Genomic DNA, 19,881 nt, shown 5'->3' with positions numbered 1-19,881 from the left:
TAGAACCCTGAGAGCTATGGGTTGCTAGTGCTGTACCTGTTCTGCAGAGAGTTCTTTACTCTTAATATTGCTCTCTTCAGAAGTCAGAAATTGCATTAGTGTGGTTGCTGGAGTTCCATGGACATATATATATTCCAGCTGCATATATCAGGCTGCTGATGTTCTTATATTTTGTTGCTGTTGTGTGGTTATGTTCCCAGCTTCAAACTAGAATTCAGCACCTGGGTTTTACTTACGTTGTACTGGTAAACTTGATACAGCTTGGTCTCTGCTTGCCTCTACCTTTATTTTAAATGTGTGTAAATTCATTAAATTGCCCTACATACAGTTATAAATATAGAGATTGCATTTCTTTCACTTGCCGCTGCAGATGTATGAGAGCGAGTGTACTTTCAGAACCTTCCTTTCAAAACTACTTGTAATAATGCAGTAGATAAGTAACACTTTAGAGGGAAGAGGACCTCCAGCCTAAATAATTTCCAAATGATCTTAAAGTGTAATTTATCTTCTTATTTTGCAGCTAGCTATGGACCAAATCCAATTTGCAAAGGCTGTTTATCTTGTTCAAAGGATAATGGGTGCATCAGATGCCAACACAAGTTATTCTTCTTCCTACGAAGAGAAGGAATGAGACAATATGGTGAATGCTTGCATTCCTGCCCATCGGGGTACTATGGACTCCGAACGCCAGATATGAACAGATGTTCAAGTGAGTTTTTTTTGAACCCTTACATTCAGTTTTGTAGGAAGACCATAATTCATGCTCAGTTCTTAAGATGATATGTTGTGGAACGTGGTGATATTTTCACAGATGTCTCAAGATCATCATAAAACTTCTTTGCTAAAGAACATCCTAACTCATTCCAAGATATGTCACATTCAGCAGATTAAATAGTTGATGCATTAACCTAGTTTTTGTTGTTGTAATTTTTATTGTTATTATTGCTTTAGTTAGAAGGGAAATGTAGGAAAGAATGATGCTTTAAGCAGATATTCATAGTTTTAACAAACAAATTTCCAGTATATGAAAACAAAAAGGATTAAGTATTAATTTAACGGTGCCTCATGTAGGTACTAGTCAGTATATGCACTAATATATGGGTGGGCTTCTTGTCATGGTTTTTGTTCCCACACAAATTTCAGCTGACCAGACACCTCACACCAGACATGCTTTAATATGTCAGTGTTGCTATTTTAATAAAACAGATGTACTATGAAAAACAAACAAACAACCTTTTACTTTTAGTACTGCATTTTATTTGGAAATTTACAACCTGCTAATGTTCAACAAGATTCCCTGTTTGCATGTTTGTGCCTAGAAGCACAACTGTTAAAATCAACGAGTGCTCTGGTATCTCTACACATTATTTCACCACTGTCTGGCAGTTGTGTCGCTTAGTATTGATTTTTCCATAAGCTCATATGTGGAGTATTGCCCATATGGATTATTAATCATTGCTATTACCTCTAATTCATATTTACGTGGGGGGTTGTGTGTGTGTCATAGTCTAACCAGAATTAGGTCACTGAACCTAAGAACCTGAAGTGAGAAATAGCTTTTCTTTGCTTCCTGGAATAATCAGGTGTCTGTTAAACGTACAGCACTCTCCCTGCAGTACTGCGGCATGTCACTGGGACGCAGTGCGTTGTGGGAAAGCCTTGGGTGCTGGCTTCCACATCACCTGTAATCTTGAGACCCACGTGAGGTCACTCTGTGGCAGTCCGGGCTGGAGCAGGAGCACTCACGGCTGTGCTTGGACCCGTCCCAGCCCACGCAGTGACGTCCCACCTCTTCCCCCCGTTCCCCGCGCGGGCTCTGCGGATATGGTGTTCTTCACGTTGTGTTTCCAACTGCTGTGTAATATTGCTGAGTGCTGCCTAATCTATACCAGGTGGCTAGGTTTTGATGAAAAATTAAACAAGACCAGTATATGGTTTATGCATCCCTTTTGTAAAGTAATTTAGGATTTTGGCCTTAATTTTTGTAACGTGTTTGTGAATTCAGCAACTTGTCCACTTTAAACTTTTCAAAACTGGGCAGTAAAAACTTGCCCACGTAAAAATGTTTTTTAGTATAGTTACAGCTTTGGGAAATAGATGACTTTATCTATATTAGCCTGTACTGTGCTTGTGAGATAATAAAAGTAGTCCGTACTGGCAGTCTTTGTTTACTTTCTTAAAAAGAAAAAAAAAGCTATTTGCAGAAGGTGGGTGGTGAATTCAGTATGACTTTTTTTCATTTTTACCACTTACAGAAAGTGGCCTTTTTCCCTGAATTACAGGATTGGTTTTGAAAAGCATAAATCCGAGTTGTGTCCAACCTGTATTGGCATGTGTTGAGAGCTGGATATTTAACTCACCCTCATGCGTTTGACAGTCTCCCCCTGTGAGAATAATGATGCAGTTGCATTTACCGACCAGTCCTGGTTCTCCTCTAATGATTTTTGTATTGTATATTTTTATTTTAGTGTAACTGCCAACTCGTGTATTTTTAAATCACATCTTCATTTCTTTTTGCTTGGTTTGGTGGTCTTGCATGGCATGTACATTGCATTGTGGACACACAGACATTTTGTGGATTGAAGTTGAGTTAAAATAAATATTCTTAAAAAATAGAATAGGTTTCTTCCTACTTGATGTTAGATACTTTTAAGTATGCTCAGTGACAGACTCCATTGCTCAGATAGTATTATCTCAGCTAAAAATAATAAAAATTCTGGCTGTGTTAAAATCCTTCTGGGAGTTACAGTGCTTGAATTACATAAGTTGAAGTGATTTCTGCCCTATTAATGTCTTTATAGGCACAAAAGCTGTTTAACATTTTATTACTGGAACACTTGCCCATTTTTGCTAGAGAAGCTATAGAACATATTTTTATGGAAAATGTTGACATGATTTTAAAAGCCAAACATGGTTAGTGCCAAATGTAACACAATAAATACCACAGCCAAGTGCAGCAGCTCTAAAATGATGGAAATTTTGAATTTCAAGACTAATTTTCTTTTCTACATGTAAGCAGTATGTGTGTCTTGAATTTGCTAAGTGGTTCTAGGCTGTTTTTCTAGTAACAGTGAATAATGTAATTTTGAGACTGCTTGTCTCTAGAAATCAATGTAGAGTTTCCTGCTGGAGATGATTTTCATCTTGAACACTGCAGTATGAGAGTGCAGTACATTTGGACACAAAATTGGAAAGTGCTGAGTCTCTTCTGTAGAAGAATGCCCAAGAGAAGAGTTACACTTTGTTAATTTTCCAAGAAATTTTAATAATGAGTTTGAACTGAACAGCTCCAACAAGAAATAATCTCATGAGAAAAAAAATCCAAAACTGAATTAAAGAATAAGATGTAATCTTTAACCTGGGTGGTTGGTTTAACATTGTTCTGATTAATGGATCAAGCCTATCTTGAACCTTTCAACTTAGTCTGTATCCATAGTAACCTCTACAATACTAGGGGGAGGAAGCACTCAGAGTTTAGAAATTACAGCTCCCTTCAGCTTTGATTGGCTACTCCAGTTGTTTAGGTTCACCTTCTTTCTGACAGGAGGGCCTCACATTGCTAAAATTGTAATTTCCCCTTCCATGCACCTTCAGTAAAGACAAGAAAAAGAGAATCTTTTAAACAAATTGAGCATTTATTAAACACGTGTAGTTAATTCAGTGTATTAAGAAAGGTAATTTTTTTTTTAAACTTTTTTCAAAATAGCAATACATCATTAATATATCATGGCTTGACTCTTTCTTACGTAGTATAGCAGAGCATATGACCTTCTGAAACTGTTGTAGTCAGTACGATTGTAACAGTCTGTCAGGGGGTTCAATTACCACAGGGACAGCACTATTTGCTTTAAATAAAATAATTTTTCTGACTTTTTAGAAATAGTTTTCATTACTTTTGTGTTTTTTTCCTTCAAATATGGCTTTATCTTTTAAAAACAAGCTTAATATTGCATTTGGGATTTTGAAAATGAAGTTGGATGGCCAGAAATTGAGATCTGCCTATCATTATTTTATACACATTTATTTTTTTTCCTTATCTCTTCCACTCTCTTTTCGTCCTTCAAATGGATTTGGATTTTTTTTAATTTGGAATTTTTTATTTTTGGCCTTACTTTGTATTTTGACAGAAGAGTTTTGTTCCATCTGTCTGGCAACAAAAATCATCTTAGTACTTTGAATTAAGATTTATTAAATCTGTAGTCAATTTAGATTTAATAGGGTAATTGTATATTTGTAAAGTACTAATTGAAAACACTGTGGTTTGGCATTTATTTAAAAGATCTCAACTAATAATGAATCAAGATTAGAACATATTGGAAATGTATCGCTAAGTGTTTATTAAGTAAATTTATTTTAAAAAATATCCTCACTATGGTATTTTATAATTAGGATGTTGTATTTCAAACATTGCTCACCATGAAATGGTAAACCTGTGGTAAACTTCAGGACCTGTTACGGTCAAGTGACTGTGCGTATCATTCTCTAGTGCTCATGTTCAGCCCCTGCCAGAGTTGTAGCTTAAAAATCTTTATTTGTAATATTAATATTAATAATATTTGTAATAATAATAATAATAATAAACCTGCAACTACCAAAGCCATATCTGTTTAGGAGATTAAATAGCTAGCTATTACAGATATTCCCTTGTAGGCTAAAGCTCTTTTGCTTATGATTTCCCTCCTCTCCTTACTGTCTCCTCAGTGACTTTCCTGAAAGTTTTGATCTCTCTTCTCTTTCCATTGGTTTTTCAACTGATACTCCATCCACTGTAAGAACTGCTCACATCATAGCTTTCTGCAGCATCTTGCCTCTGTCTCCTGCTCTTCTTGGCACTAGCACAGTCTTTGTCCCTTACGTGCCCTTGTGTCCTCAAGGTGTAAGCTGCCTGGATTTTTGAGGTCTCTCCCATCTTGGGAAATTCTGGAGAGGATTAGCACAGGAGGTGGTGCTGGTTGATGACAGATTGGTGTGCGGTGCCAGCGGACACATCAGGATGGCAGCGTGAAGTTAAGTCTGTAGCACCAATGCTGTTTTACTGTTTTACTGAGCAGCAGAGGGATGGGAGCACGAGTTGGACGGAGTGAGTGTGATGGGCATGGGGACAGTCTGGGCATAGGTGGAGTTAGGAGGTTCTGGGGTAGAAGAGGCAGAGAGATCTGAGGCAAGAAGAGTAGGGCGCTATGAGTCAGAGCTCAGTGTGAAAGACCAAAGTATTAGGTGCTTTGGACCAAGCAACCGTTGTCACTCCCCAGGATAACTAACCTCACAAGTTACAGGCCCGGAGGCTCCTCTGGAATGATGCCTCAATGGAAAGACTGGTTTTGACCTTCAAAAGGAAAACACTAACTGTAGTGAATCATCATCTCTGACTTCTTAAACACAAGGGGATGCCTCAAGCAAGGACCCGATTTCAGTGCAAAGATTACCAAGCCCTTCAATTTAGGAATGCCACGTTTCCTTCCCTGGCTTGAGTCTGCAGCATCCCTTTGCAAGATCTGATCCTTAGCTCTCCGTCTCGAAGGTGTTCAGTACAGTTCAGTACAGTTCTCTTTCTTACGCTGGTGGTTGCTGGTTTCCACTCATGCAGATCCCCTCACGTGTTCTCACTTCCCTTCCCCATGCTCAACTCTCTTCACTGGTGTCTGCGTTTCATGGGGAGCAGAACTTAACTGCGAATCGTCATTGTTATTAACACTACTAGGAACTGACCAGCTGTCTTTTCCACTACGTGCACTACAAGGTAGCTTTGTTATGAAGGGAGTTATGGATGGATAGTCAATCACATTGATTATGTTTAGAAAAGGACAATGTGACAATGGAAATGCTACAGAATATGAATCTTTCACAAAGGCAAAATAAGGCTCGTGTAAAATTTTCAAGATTATGCATATCTGTAAAAATACTTTACAAATGAGTAACTACTTTTTACAGTTGAGGTAGACATCTTTTGACCTTAAAATTCATCATATTGCACTTAGTATGAGAAACTAATATAGTAAAACTTCTTTTTGTTAAGGTATGAAGCACATGCATCTCAATATGGAGCATTTTATGCTTTATTTTGAGCTTCAAAGGCATTATATTTCCCTACAATTTATCTTATTCAGCATCACCTTATAAGCTGGTGATAAATTTACTATGGAAGGGTAGTATTTGTTTTGGTAACGTTATGCTCTCTGTAATTATAGTACAGAAAGAAGCTGTTTAAAGGAGCACATACTCTTTTTTTACAATAACAGACACATGCACCTGAATCTAAATTTAATTCAATATCTGAATTTGTTTGAACTCCTGGGTTTTTGATTCCTTCTCTAAAATGTAAGTCTGTCAATTCTTTAATACTTACTTTAAAAGGAGAATGAGTAGACGTGGCTTATCATGACTGTCAGGAAGCCAGAGCAGGTCACAAAAATCTTTTAATATCACTGTGGTTCATCTGCTTAAAGTGTATCTCTAATTTGAGCATGATTTGTAATCCAGGCTTTCTCCTTCCAGAGTTCTTTAATGCACCATTTATGTAGTTTTCTATAAATATTGTAAATTTCATCCATGTCAATCAGATCTGGTTTTTTGTGATAGTCATGTAAATAGCAGAGGAATGTTTGGGTCAATATAAATGAGATTATAAAGCCTAAATGCAAATGTTTTATTGCTGGCTAGCTAAATGCAATTCTTATAGATCAGATTGGTTGCCCTAACCTTGACTGAAACATGGCTTATAGCTATTACTTTTTTTGAAAATCTGGTGTATGTGCAAAAACGCTTCAGAAGAAAATTATTTCTGAAGTGCCACAGGGTGCTAGGGCTCACTGAAAATTAAGGAAAAAGGGACTTTGGCTGCAAAGTCCTGTATATAACTTATCTTTTGCCACTCTGTTTCAGTAAGCAAAGTTGAAGATGTTATAAATTTCTGTCTCCGGATTCTTTTCTGACAATGGCCTTTTTTAAGAGAGATATTATGATCCTTTTTCTTTTTCTCCACTGAAGAACCAAAGAATTTGGTCCTTCAGTTTGGTAGGTTTCCTGGCCATTGACTGAGGAGTGGCACAGTATTAGTTCACGGAGTTATGTTTCTTTCTTGAGCGTATTCTGTAACTGCTCTCAAGCACGGAGGCACTTTTACATACTATAATCTACCCTCATGCTCTACTGAAATGTCAGTCATTCAAGTTCTTACTCTCTTGTCAGCCTAAATTAAGAGATTGCACAGTATCAATAGACTTTCCATTGGAGAAGTTATATATCTTGTCCCATAAATCAACATTTCAGAGCTCTGTCAAAGGGATGAGTTTTTGTTTCTCTTTGTTTTGTCTGAACGCTGAAGATACTTGAGCAAAAGCACTTCTGTCTAATTTCAGTCCAGCTTAGCTTCACCAGACAAAGTAGTGATTTCTCTTCCACCCATTCTCTTGGGAGGTGAAGTCATGGAGCTCTGAATTTATAACCATTCCTGTGACAGTTTGTGATTGAAAATAGACTTCTAGAAAGTTAGCTTTTCTAACTTTTGGAGTACTGCTCTTTTTCAGTTCTCACTTTTCACTTCATAAATATGTATTTATCATGAAAGATTGTATCTCTTTAGAGTTTTTAATATTAATTTTGCTCATTAAAGTCATTGCAGTGGGCTGTTGTCTATCTGATGGGATAAGAAAGTTACTAGTTTAAAACTAGCTGAAGCAATTAGGACCTTTGCCATGGATTTCAGTGAGGTCAGAATGGTGTTCTTTTACCATCTACATACAACTCTTGTGGGAAGTATGGTGTAACATTTTAAAAAGTGTCAACTGTTTAGAAATGGGCTGTGCTAATCGGACATACCAGCAGATTTCTCTGGGCCTCCCTGAGTGCTTTTTGAAGTCCACTTATGTGAGGATGGTACCAGAGGAAGATGTGTGGTCTTCATATGGGGATGGCTTTCTGAGGTGTTTTATACCTTTCAAGGGGAAGGATGGAAGCAAATATTTGACTTTCTGACTTTCGCAAGATAGAATCACTGGAAAGAAGATATGATACTGTGCTAGAAGAGTTGAGGTAAGAGTGTTATGAAGTCTCAGGGGTCCTGGCTATGAGTAGAGGGTAGTAGGGCCAGGGGGATATAAGGAGACATGGTGCTGAGCAGGAATAAAAGGGATTTGAGGTCTGGTAGGAAGCACACCCTTGATGAGACACTACAAATTGAAAACAAGCGAAGGAAGAGGTAGGGACTCAAGTGTCTGCCCCTGACCTACAGACCTCCTGTTGCCAGCTAAATGGGAACAGCAGCAATGAGGCACCCTTTACTGCTTCACTCTCAGGTTCTGAAGATTAGGTTTCCAACTCTGACATTGTCACCCTGCAAGTATGGTAGGCCTGTCAAAGGGAGGTAGGTGACTGCTCTTTGGGGTTCTTCTGCTGGACTAAATTTATCAACTCTTTCTCCCCTCAACACCAGTCTTATCTTTCTCTGTGCCCCCAGAGCTTCCACTGCCAGGCTCCTCCTCCTTACTGCTTCTAAAATTTTCCAGGTAGTTACCCTTGTCTATCTGGAAACCTTCATTGGGCACTATTTTCTGTTTATTTCTAAAGGAAAAAAAAGGAGGCATTTCTGAAGAATACTGTTGGTTATGCATTTTCTACTTCTTTCCTCTAAAGAGCTCCTTGGGTCTAAAATCTTAGCTATGTTTAGCTCAAGTTTTTTGGTCTGGTTTCCTTTGGGTTTTGGTTTTTTTTTGGTGTAAACTTCTTTTAAGTGGAGTAAAAGGAATACACTGGTCACATGGTTTAGCTGCTGAAATTATACAGAAAATGAAACCACTGAACTGGTGAGAAAAGCAATTGGATCCATGGCTAATAAATTGAAGTAATAAAATTGCTTTTGACAAGAACCTTCTCCAGATGAAAAAAGAATCTCTGTCTTGTTCCAGTTTATTATAATTATATCAGTAAGCTAACTAGTTAATTTAAAGGGAATTTAAAAGGATTTAGATAGGAATTTTTAAAAGTAGGAAAGATTTTGCTTTCTTTCTCCAGAGTTAGGAATAAGATGCTGAGATCAGAAAATTCAAAGGGTTGAAAACCATGGCAATCAGAAGAAAGCAGTTCAGGTCATTAACTTTAAACATTTTTTCCTTGGTTTTTATTATATTATTCTGTGTAAAGGATAAAGCAATTTTTTAAAATGCTGGTTTTCTTAATTATTGAATATTACATCAAACAGCTCTTCTGTAGATTTCATACTAGATTATTCTTTTATTATCAAATTTATTATTTAAATAATAGAATGCAAAACATTTTAGGAATCTGCAATATACTTCCATTAAGACCTAAATAAAGTTTACATAGATAATGATGCTGATTAACAAAAAGAAATACAAAATTCGACACAGTTATATTTATTTCCAAACCAAGGTATCTTAATATTCATAATGGAGTATCAACTTTCTTTAGGAGTCCGACTAAAGATGTGTACTCTTTTATTATCTGTCCACATTGGTATATTTCCCTTTAAAAGCAAAAGAAATTAAAGAATTCATTTATTCTAATTTACCAACCTCAGTCACAGTTAAAAGAATTAATTAATAGCACTTTCATTTAAAAAAGAAAAGAAAATTTGCCCTGAAAGCATTTAAACTGTGTAATAAGATGAATCTGGGCACCAAAAGTAAAAAACTCTGTAAAATTTTCTTTATTTTCTAATCACTGCTGTAACAGTTTGTGATTGAAAATAGACTTCTAGAAAGTTAGCTTTTCTAACTTTTGGCATACTGCTCTTCTTTAGCTTTTTAGTTTAGTTCATTTTAAATTTTATAAAAAAATCCGTGCAAGGCTTAGCTTCATGATTTGAGAGTGAGCATATGGAGGACATCAAAAAGGAGTTGTTGTCACTCCCAGTTGATCTTCAGCTATAGTGTGGTCTGTTACCGAGTTAAATTATCATTACAGTTAGCACCCAGTAACCCCAAGCATTGTGCTGAATATCACTCCGGTGAATTAATATTTAATTTCAGAATTCTTAAAGTATTCCTAATATTCTTTCAGTATTTTCCCCTAAATTGCATCTGATACAGATTAAATAATAGGCATTTCATGTTTGGAGTAATTTAACCTCATAGGAGAAAATTGAAAATAAACTGCCTGCTGAACTTCAAGACTAAATACTAAAATCTGTTTTATAAAGATTAGCTAAATTTGAAGTGTTGTTAGGGGATATTTACCAATATCTGTTCCAGAAGTCCTTATGGTTTGTAAATTTTTTTTTTTTTTAGGAAAGAATAAAGAATAAATGAATGACATAAGTGACCAAAAAGATTAGTATGTTGTTGCATCACATGAATAACATGCTTCCTGCTGTGACTTCAGATAGCTGAAGAAAGAATACAGTTAATGTAGTTTATATAAATTAATTATGTTAGCTGAAGGATTAGATTTTTTAAAATTCATTTTAAAGTGTTCATTACTGTTCCAAATATAAAGGCTTTTACTTTTTAATCTTTGGAACATTTTTCCCTAGCATTTTTTTGTAGGTATGTATGACTGACTTTCATAAGCCCCCATGTAAGTATTTCTGCTTTTCAGGTGTGCGTGTGGTTGTTGGTATCTAGTTAATTTCTGAGTTGCAGTGTTTTAGTATGGAATAGGATGTTTCTGAACAGTCTGCTTCTGAGTCTGTAATCTATTGTGGACAATATTTCTCTTACATTTTCAGAGAAATCCAATATTTCAAAAAGCATTTTTTTGCTATTGATTATAGCTTTATGTCTTTTAGTCATTTAATAATGGTTATTTTTTATGGATTAACTGCCTTAATAATAGGAAGGAGTTATATCCAGAAAAATTGTGGCTTTTTGCATGGTAGCACATGCATATGTGTAGATACGGACATCAGATATAATAGATGAAAGCATTCATTCAGCTATTTGTAGGGTCAACTGATGGAAAAAAAAACTTATCCTGCTTTTAATGACAAATAAAAAAATGAAGACGGTACGTATAATACATGCATACTTCCCAAAATAATTTGTGCATCTTAGTTTCCTCAAAATTACTTAAACACAGTAATAGTTTACATTGAACATTCTTCCTCCCAAAAGATGTAATTAACTCAAATATCACTCAACTAGAGGTTTTATCTACAGTTTTGATTAAAAAAATAGGATTTAAAGGATGTAGGGGTAAATGTGGTAAATAATGATTACATTTAACTGTAATTTCTCTTATAGAGCAGATAGATTTAAGGATGACAGTATTCCTCATCATAGCACTTCTGGGTTTGCTATTTTATTGCTTTCCTTTCATTTTTAGTCTTACCCTAACTTAGGTGTTTCATTGTTTCTTACGATCCTTTTGATTCAGGATGCAGAATAGAAAACTGCGACTCCTGCTTTAGCAGAGACTTTTGTACCAAATGCAAAACGGGCTTTTACTCGCACAGAGGCCGCTGCTTCCGAGGATGCCCCCCTGGATTTGCAGCCTTGGAAGAGCTTATGGAGTGTGTGGGTGAGTCTTCTAGCACAGCAACGCTGCTGAAGCAGCTCTTTTACAAGATGGCAAGGTTCAAATATGGCGCTATTTTTAAGCTGATGCTTAGCATTTCCTATCAAGAAATATTCACTAATGAATTGTGTCTGGATTTCTTTAATAATAATAATCATAATAATAATAGTAATAACAGTTTTTTCCAAACTTTGAAATATTGCATTATTGGGAATGCCACTCTGTTCTGCATCAGAAGGTTCTGTCCTCTTAACTGTAAATCACCTTGTATGAGGATTTATAACTCAGAATTTGTAAGATTTCAGGAAGGCCAGTTTTTGCATTAGAACTTTAAGTCAGTGATGTACTTGTCGGATTCTTGCCCTCGTAAAGCTACCTGCTCATTTTGCCTTTTACCAAGGCCATAACCCAGAGGCAGGAGAGACTGAATTCCTGTAACATCTGGGCTTCAAATTCACTTTTAGTTTCCCTGTTACTTTTAGTTACTTTTCCATTAGCAAGTAACAAATATAAACCACCAAATAAGTGTTTTTCGTAGAAATTTACTATATACCTCTGAGCCAGCGTTGGCTGTTCTCACAATATTTGTCGAGTCTCACAGTTTGGTGTTTAATCTTGAAGCCTGGGAATTGTGTTAGAACAGACTTTCTTTCGAGAGTATTCCTTGCATTTCCTGGTGGATAGGACCTTGAAATGTGAACTCTTGAGCTTTGCCAATCCAGGTGACAACCAAATAGAATTTATTTATTAAAAACAGAACAATTTAAATCAATCTCATGATTTTAGGAGGGTTTTTGAATATTTGGGACTGACAGGACGTGTATACATACAGATTGATAGTCTGATGGTTTTATGCTCAGATTGAAGTTGGCTAAAAGGATTCTTTCAGGTTCTGTAAGAGATTTTAATTTTGTTTCTAAGTTTTTGCCTGTTAACAGTAAAAATTTCAAGTGGTGCTTTCTAATAGTGTATTCTAATTTTAAAAAAAATGAAAACAAAGAAAAGCAAAATCTAGAAGAATTGCTTACTCATGTTTTCTTTTGCTTTATCAGAAGGCTGTGAAGTGGGTCAGTGGAGTGAGTGGGGAACTTGCAGCAGAAATAACAAAACCTGTGGATTTAAGTGGGGCCTGGAAACGAGGACAAGACAAATTGTGAAGAAGCCAGCAAAAGACACAATACCATGCCCAACCATTGCAGAATCCAGACGCTGTAAAATGGCCATGAGGCATTGTCCAGGAGGTAAGTGTAGTTCATGCCACAAGAATCTTTATGAGCTTTCCTTAACTGAAATGCTATTTCTAACTTGAAAAAAGAGCTATTTCATCTTAGCTGAAGGGGAAATCCTGTCTCTGCTCTGCCAGCCACGGCTGAAAAGCATTTTTGGTCCTAATTTGTGCAGCAAGACTCCAGGGAGAGGCTCAGCGTGGGAGTGATCAGTCTCTCAGTAGACTGTGAAACTGTGTTTTTCCTGGTGTGGTGCTGAGGCTTTTTCAAAGAGGTGCCTCATGAAAGAACCATAACAGGTTGCAGTTTGAGCTTCAGCATGAAAATGATAGTGATGGTGGAATAACTAATTGCTCTGCGCATAGCAGGAAAGATTATGATTCTAAACCTTGCTGCAGGCGGCACAGCCAGTGCTGGTGTGATGGGTGTTTAAATTAAATGAAGTTGGTTACACATGGCATTGTTAGCTGGAACTATTAGCTGGAATGTGTTACTTGTTCTGAATATTGCAGATCAAGGCCAGACTATGATAGAAGTGGTACAAGCAGAAGAGTGATAGATATCAAGCTTTTCAGCATGAGACCAGCTTATGGCAATTACCACAAGTAGATAAAATAAATGATGAAGTTTCTTTATCATAGTGTTCCAAGACTTAAGTAGTGATGCTGATTTGAAAAAGCAAATGGAGTTTCAAATTTGTGTTCAGTTTTGTAGACCCCGAAGTAGAGACATGTCACTGGTAGAGAGGAGATTTTGTTATCTTTTGAAGTGATTAATCTTTCAGTTGTGCAGACTAAACACTAACTGAGTTTACAGAATTTGTAGGAGAGGTGCGTGATCAACAAGTGATAAAGATGCCACTCCTTTTGGAATCATAGGATTAAAGAAAGATTGAGGCTTTAAGGGACTTCAGGAGTTCTCTCGTCCAACCTTCTACTGCAAGCTGGGTCAACCATGAGATCAGACAAATAAAAAAGGAATAAAGGGTTGCAGAGTCCTGAGAAAAGCCATAACCTGATGAATAAGCTAAAACTGAAATAATCTTAGAATAGATACATAAATAAGTTTGCTTTGTGTTCTGGGATTGTTGACTATGACTCTCTTGGCTTGAACATACTGCCCAGCAGTATGTGTGAAAATTATACATGAAGTTTTAGTTTAGAGATTAAATCTGTGCAAGCTTCATTTTTGTCTCTAGCACCCTGACACAATCTGGAAGAGAATATAAAGTTGATTCTCTGTTATCCAGGTTAACTGAAGCTGTTATGCACTCTTCCTCCCTGTCCCACTCCCTATACTCATACACATGTGCATGCACACACAGTGCATGGTCATAGTGGAACTGGGGTGCATTGTACAGGACAGCTAATCTGCAACCTAAATAAACTTCTCAAAGACACTGAGGAGTGGAACCTACAAAATGAACATCTCTACAGGAAGGAAGAAGAAAAGGTAAAAATCAAGGCTGATTTGGGCTGCCATGGTGTATGTCTCATGGTATCTTTGAACGCGAGTCAGCTGCATCTAACTCAGGGTAGCTAAACTTACTAGTGCTTGCAGGCTGCTGGTGGGTGAGCTGTTCCAGTTACTTCTAACAAACTCTGAAGCCCACACGAGGTTAGTGATCAGATCAACTGGGGAAATGTTTTACTGCTAAAATGGAAGGAAGAAAAAAGAGCTTGTGTGAAGTCCTACAAAATCTCCAATCAATATTTTTTTTTTTTGCTGTTGAGATGCATGAAGTTTAGCTTGTAGTAGAAAATTTGAGAAAACTGCAGAATATTTTCAATTCAACTCCATGTGGTAGAGATTTAGTCATTTACGTACCCAATGTGCATAGAGGGGGAGGTATGTCATGGATGAAATGTCCAGCTTCTATATAAACTCCTGGCAAGTAGAAATTTACAGGTGTAGGTTTAGTCTGGGTAATTTAGTTAGGATATAAATTATTCAAATTGTTGTAAATAGTTTGGGAAGTGTGCTTAAGTGGACCACAATATTTATGAAGGCTGTAGGATGCTTATGTAACTGTGGTAATCTGGAGCTATTGAACGTTCATACCTTTTTGTAGCAGATTGTCTTAGGTTGTTTCAAATTTTCTTGTCCAGCAATTCAGGTCACTGATTAAAGAATTACCTCGCAAATTTTATCTTTTCAAAGGCACAGTGATGGGCTTTCCTAAGATTTAGGAAGTTTATTGCCTACTTTACATCAAGATCTTTGATAAATCTCTGCATTTTTTTCACTACGTATCAGGAAAGTTCTTGCTGCAAATACAAATTCAGTGTGAAAGGCTTGTACTCTTTCATAACCATGGGCTCCAGTAAATCCTAAGGATGACAATCCTCTCCTGTCCGCCCATGGTGTGGAATTCCCTGCCTGTGTTTTCAGAGACAAAAATAAATATGTACAAAACTGCAGGTTTGAACTCTTCACACTAAATGCTGAGGCTTAATACTGTTTCTGTGCCATCATATAAAACACCAGCCAATGTATAAACTCGTTTTTCTCTCCTAAGAAACTCCTGGGAGGGAGTGTGTTAGTGGTGTTTAAGTGCCTTGGGTAAGCCTTCCCCAGGCCTGGTTATCTCTACAGGCAAGGAAGCCACTGAGATTGTCCTGTTTGAAACTCCTGCTTCGTAGTTTGTTTTAATTATGATTATATAAACGGCTGGTCTAACATCCCATATCTCTTATATTTAATTTAGTTAGCAGGTTGCCCCATTAGACACTCATAATGTTCTGTTGCTTATTTATTCACTGTGAAGTAGTGGGAGGCAGAGACTCTGGTTACAGGGAAGCTCAAATCAAGCAGGTCCTGGCTGCTAAGGAAGAGAGTCTGTATTTTTAAAAATATGGTGTTTTCCTATTAGAAATTTTGTAATTGAACTTTTAAACTGAGGAAATAAGAGAAAAATTTAAGGTTAGCACTGGTGGGGGACTGAAGAACCGTAATCACTGTAAATGTCAGTTGAGAGGCTGTTAATAAATCCTTTCTTCTTAATGTTCTCAGTACATAAACTCACGCAAATGTGTAGGATAAGTGTTGGATTATATAGCTAAGATGGTTGTAGATTGTGATGGATTAAACTGAGCAGAGGAAGTAAGGATATTTTTGGTAGAACAGGGTCAAATATAGTGCTTTTGACATATGCTTTCTACTTCTGCACATTTTACAGTTACTATTTATGGTCCACACTACAGAAAAGCTTCCAAAACAGATTTTTACATGTTTGCACAAGTGGAGTTAGATTCAGTTTTCCTACTACGTACTTCAGTTTCATATTTATCAGGGGTTGAGATGTCCATATGGCTGTGGTACAAATCTAGTTGATGAAGAATTCTTCATCACTTTCCCAGTATTTGCAGAGTTGTAGAGATACAAGCTGGAATGCAAGTGAAAGATGATTTCATTTCTTTCCAACTGAAGCCAGTAACATGAGAGGATACTCTACCTGATTTCAAATGTGTTACTCAGTGATATTTTCTTATTGTCAGTACTACTTGATTGAACTGTTATTACCAGATAGGAATGTCACATTTGTGTATCTTTTCACGTTATGTATGTTACCCTGTGGCTTGGGTGTAACATGACTTATAGTATGAGAGGTTAGACTTAGAAAAAGATGACTTGGATCATTCAGGACACCTTCTACCCATGTTGGTCTTTTCCTGATAAGGAATTTTCTCCTTTTTAGCTCAAAAAGAAAAAAAAAGAAATTTTTAAAAAGAGTGATTGCATTACAACCAATGGAGAAATTAGCAGGCAGAAATGTTCCATGGACTGATAAATCTTGCTGTCTTGAAGTTTTCCCATATATTTATAATAAATACTCTCTTTTTACCTCTTATTTTTACATGTTCCCCGTGTTCATCTCAGTAATTACTCCTCTTTTGTTTGTACCCTTGAGGAATTTGAAGATTGCTGTCATGTTTCATATTAAGTATTACACAGGCAAGGAAAGCAGCTCTCTGCTTCTTTTAGTCATCCATCAGACTGAGTTCTTTAAGCTGTCTGATACATGAATATTACTCTATGCCAAAGTCTATTATTTCTAGTACAAATCACGATGCCATTTATGAATGCTTATTTCAGACATGAAGAAAGAGAGATGAAGATGGGACGTATGTCTGCATTAATGTCCTGAGCTCAAAAGGGGGAAGGCAGCAGGATAGGTCATGAGGCTACAGTGGGAGGGAGTTCTTGCCTTGACATGGGCAAGTGTGCTTGGATGGACTTCATGCTGGTTGACTGGATTTGAGGGGCTTTTTATGCAGTAAGCTTTCTTCTTTCTATTGCTGCAATAGAATTTCAGACTTCTGGAAGAGCAGTAGAATGACCCAATCAGACTTTCTGTTGTTATACTGCAGTTACATTTCATTATTAATACCTAGAAATTATGACTGAAAAGACTAAAAAATAAAAGAATATATACTTAAATACAGAAAGCTAATATATATGCAAAGCTGCAAAATGCATGTTAACTAAGTAGTGTGATTTTTTTTTTTTTAGCCTGATAAGCTACTAGGGATATGGCAAACAGGGAGTTAATGAACCTGCTTTGCAAAAAATATTTAAGGTAGGATAGACAATATTTAGAGTAAAACTGTACATAAGCTTTGGTGAAGACACTACCTATACACTTAGAGTATACTAAACTAGCATAATTTCTAATAGAAGCCACATTATAGGTATAGATATCTCTAGTAGGTAAGTATTTTTCCCTTCTTTAAAATGACATATTTTGTCTCAGAGTGAATGTTTTAAAATTTCTGGCTTTAACTTGACGACCTCCAGTAAAAAAGGTCAAAAATGTTCTTATGTCATCCCCCCACTCCTCCCAGAAGTTTTCTTTTATTTTCTTTGGAAACCTGTCAAAGGAAATCTGGATTTCTCTCTAAATATAAACAAAGATTTATTTAGAAAAGGCTGAGGAATTTTTTAATTGCACAAAAACCAAAATCATAGAACTATTGAATAATACAGGTTGGAAGGGACTTAAGGAGGTTACATTACCCAACCTCCTGCTCAAAGCAGGGTCAGGCAAGGTGGTGTTGAAAATCCCCAAGTGTGGAGCCTGCACAATCTTTCTACACCAATGTGTTGCAGTGCTTTACGGTCCTCATGATGAGAAACTTTTTCTTTATATCCAATCTGAACTACTCTTGTTTCAGTTTGTCTGATGTCTCTCATCCTCCTCCCATGCACCATCATGCAGAGCCCGACTCTGTGTTCTTGATGACCTCCTCATAAGTACTGGAAAGCTCACCAAAGCCTTTTGTTCTCCAGGCTCAACAAACCCAGTTCCTTCAGTCTCTCTTCACAGGGCAAGTGCTCCAGCTCCCAACCGTGTTGGTGGCTCTGTGCTAAAGTCTATCAGTATCTTTCTTGAGCTGGGGGACCCAAAGCTGCATATGGTGTTCCAGACGTGGTCTGATGAATGCCAAATAAAGGGAGATGATCACTTCCCTGAATCTGCTGTCAGGCTGTATTAACAGGTCAGAAGATTGAGGGAAGTGTTCATTGCTGCCAGGGCACACAGCAGGGTCACGTTTAGCTCAAGTTTCATCAGGACCCCTCAGGTCCTTCCCAGCAGAGCTGCTCCCCAGCCAGTCAGTGCCCAGCCCATATGTTTTCAGGGAGTAGTTCCTTCCCAGATGCAGGACTTTGCACTTGCCTTTCTTGAATTTCATAATGTTCCTTTCAGCTACAATGAATCTCTTGATAAGTGTGAAAAAAAACCCACCCCAAAAACCCAAACCTCAAAATAAAGGTAGGACCAGAACTGAGTGATCTTTTTGATCTGACAGATGATTATGTTCTTTTGAGCTTTTTGACTACATCTACACTGCAGTGCTCGATGTTGAAAAGTTTGTAAGCCACGATGCTTTTGAGACCTTCATTTATACAATGCCCTTGTAGTTAGTCTCAGTGCACAATACCTACAAACACCATCTGCCCTTTGAGAGTCAATGCTAGGTCTTTCTCTAAGTGGTTCTCAGTAAACGTACCACCATATTTTCTGTCTCCTGTTGGTCATGTTATGTTGCCACAAGAACAGCCTAAGGGGAAAAGACTGGTCCAGGAACAGCAAAAACTGTTGCCCCCTCCATGAGGACAGTCGAGCACTTGGCTCGACTGGTGACTGTGCAATCACCATCCTTGAAAGTTTCTAAGACCTGACTCAACAAAGCCCTGGACAATCTGGTCTTGAACGGTCCTGATCCTACTGAGAGCAGGAAGTCGGTCTGGGGACCAACCTGGACGATTCTGTAGCTGTGAATGGCAGAATGTGCTGTGCGTTTAGGCTGAAAGAACACTGTTCTTCCTGTTTGGGCTTTGCAAAATTTCTGGTATCTTCTACTCCCAATTAGAGAGAAACTGGAATGACTGGTCATAGGGAAAAGGAAAAAACCAAGTATTTACCATGTTTGTTATAGTGCTGAGATCTCTTTATTTGGCCTATTTTATTGATGTTGAAATAATATGCAGAGTATGTCTAATGTTTTGAATATAATGCTAACTGTTGTTTCATGCGTTTCCAAGTTTAGCTTTAATCAGGATGAAAGCTTAGTTGGAAGTGCTGATTTCTTAATTTACTTTATTATTATTTGACCTGTTCACTTAATCGTCTTTGAATGCTGCTCACTCGTAATTTCAAAATCTTATGTCAGATCTAAAAGATATATAGCATAATGTAACTGTATTTTAAGTTAATGGACTATAGCAGTCTAAGAAAATATTGAAAGACCAGCAGAGGAACTATAGAGATGCAGATATAGAACTGTATTTGAGTTTTAGAGTTCCTTTGACTTTTCAAATCTTAAAGAAAAGTCCAGTCTAACTTGTTGACATTTTTAGTAGCTTGAGAATTTAATTCCATTGTTAGTTAAGTCATGACATAAATATATGATTTGGCAAGTTATAGATAAAAGAAAATGTTCCTACTTAGAAAACATTGTCTTATAAGTTGAGGCATGATCTGAAGAGGGATGGTAACAAACAGAAAGCATTGTGGTTTTGGGAAAGATGACAAGATTTAAAAACAGTAAGATCTTACTGCTTTGGTTAGTACTGCATGAATCTTGAAGACATTAGAATATTATTATCATAATACTAGAAACTAGGGTTTACAAGTCTTATCAGCATTTTAAATGAGACTGTAGTACATAGAACTTACAAC

The 19,881-nt window shown here is 37.0% G+C and overlaps 1 protein-coding gene across 2 annotated transcripts in view; it reads left to right on the top strand.

Annotated features, from left to right (window-relative positions):
* RSPO2 (R-spondin 2) overlaps positions 1–19,881 on the top strand; it is a 110,389-nt gene that overhangs the window by 54,770 nt on the left and 35,738 nt on the right. The window contains exons 2-4 of one of the 2 annotated variants that reach the window (XM_075024379.1): positions 521–709; positions 11,332–11,475; positions 12,528–12,713. In XM_075024379.1, the coding sequence (XP_074880480.1) occupies positions 521–709; positions 11,332–11,475; positions 12,528–12,713 (519 nt within the window). Of the gene's footprint in view, positions 1–520; positions 710–11,331; positions 11,476–12,524; positions 12,714–19,881 lie in introns of both variants that reach the window. The other variant, XM_075024378.1, reaches the window with a different exon arrangement.

The sequence above is a fragment of the Buteo buteo genome, chromosome 3 (assembly GCF_964188355.1).
Source record: "Buteo buteo chromosome 3, bButBut1.hap1.1, whole genome shotgun sequence".
Taxonomy (NCBI): domain Eukaryota; kingdom Metazoa; phylum Chordata; class Aves; order Accipitriformes; family Accipitridae; genus Buteo; species Buteo buteo.
Note: the sequence above shows the minus strand (reverse complement) of the source record. Positions and strands in the feature narration are given on the sequence as shown.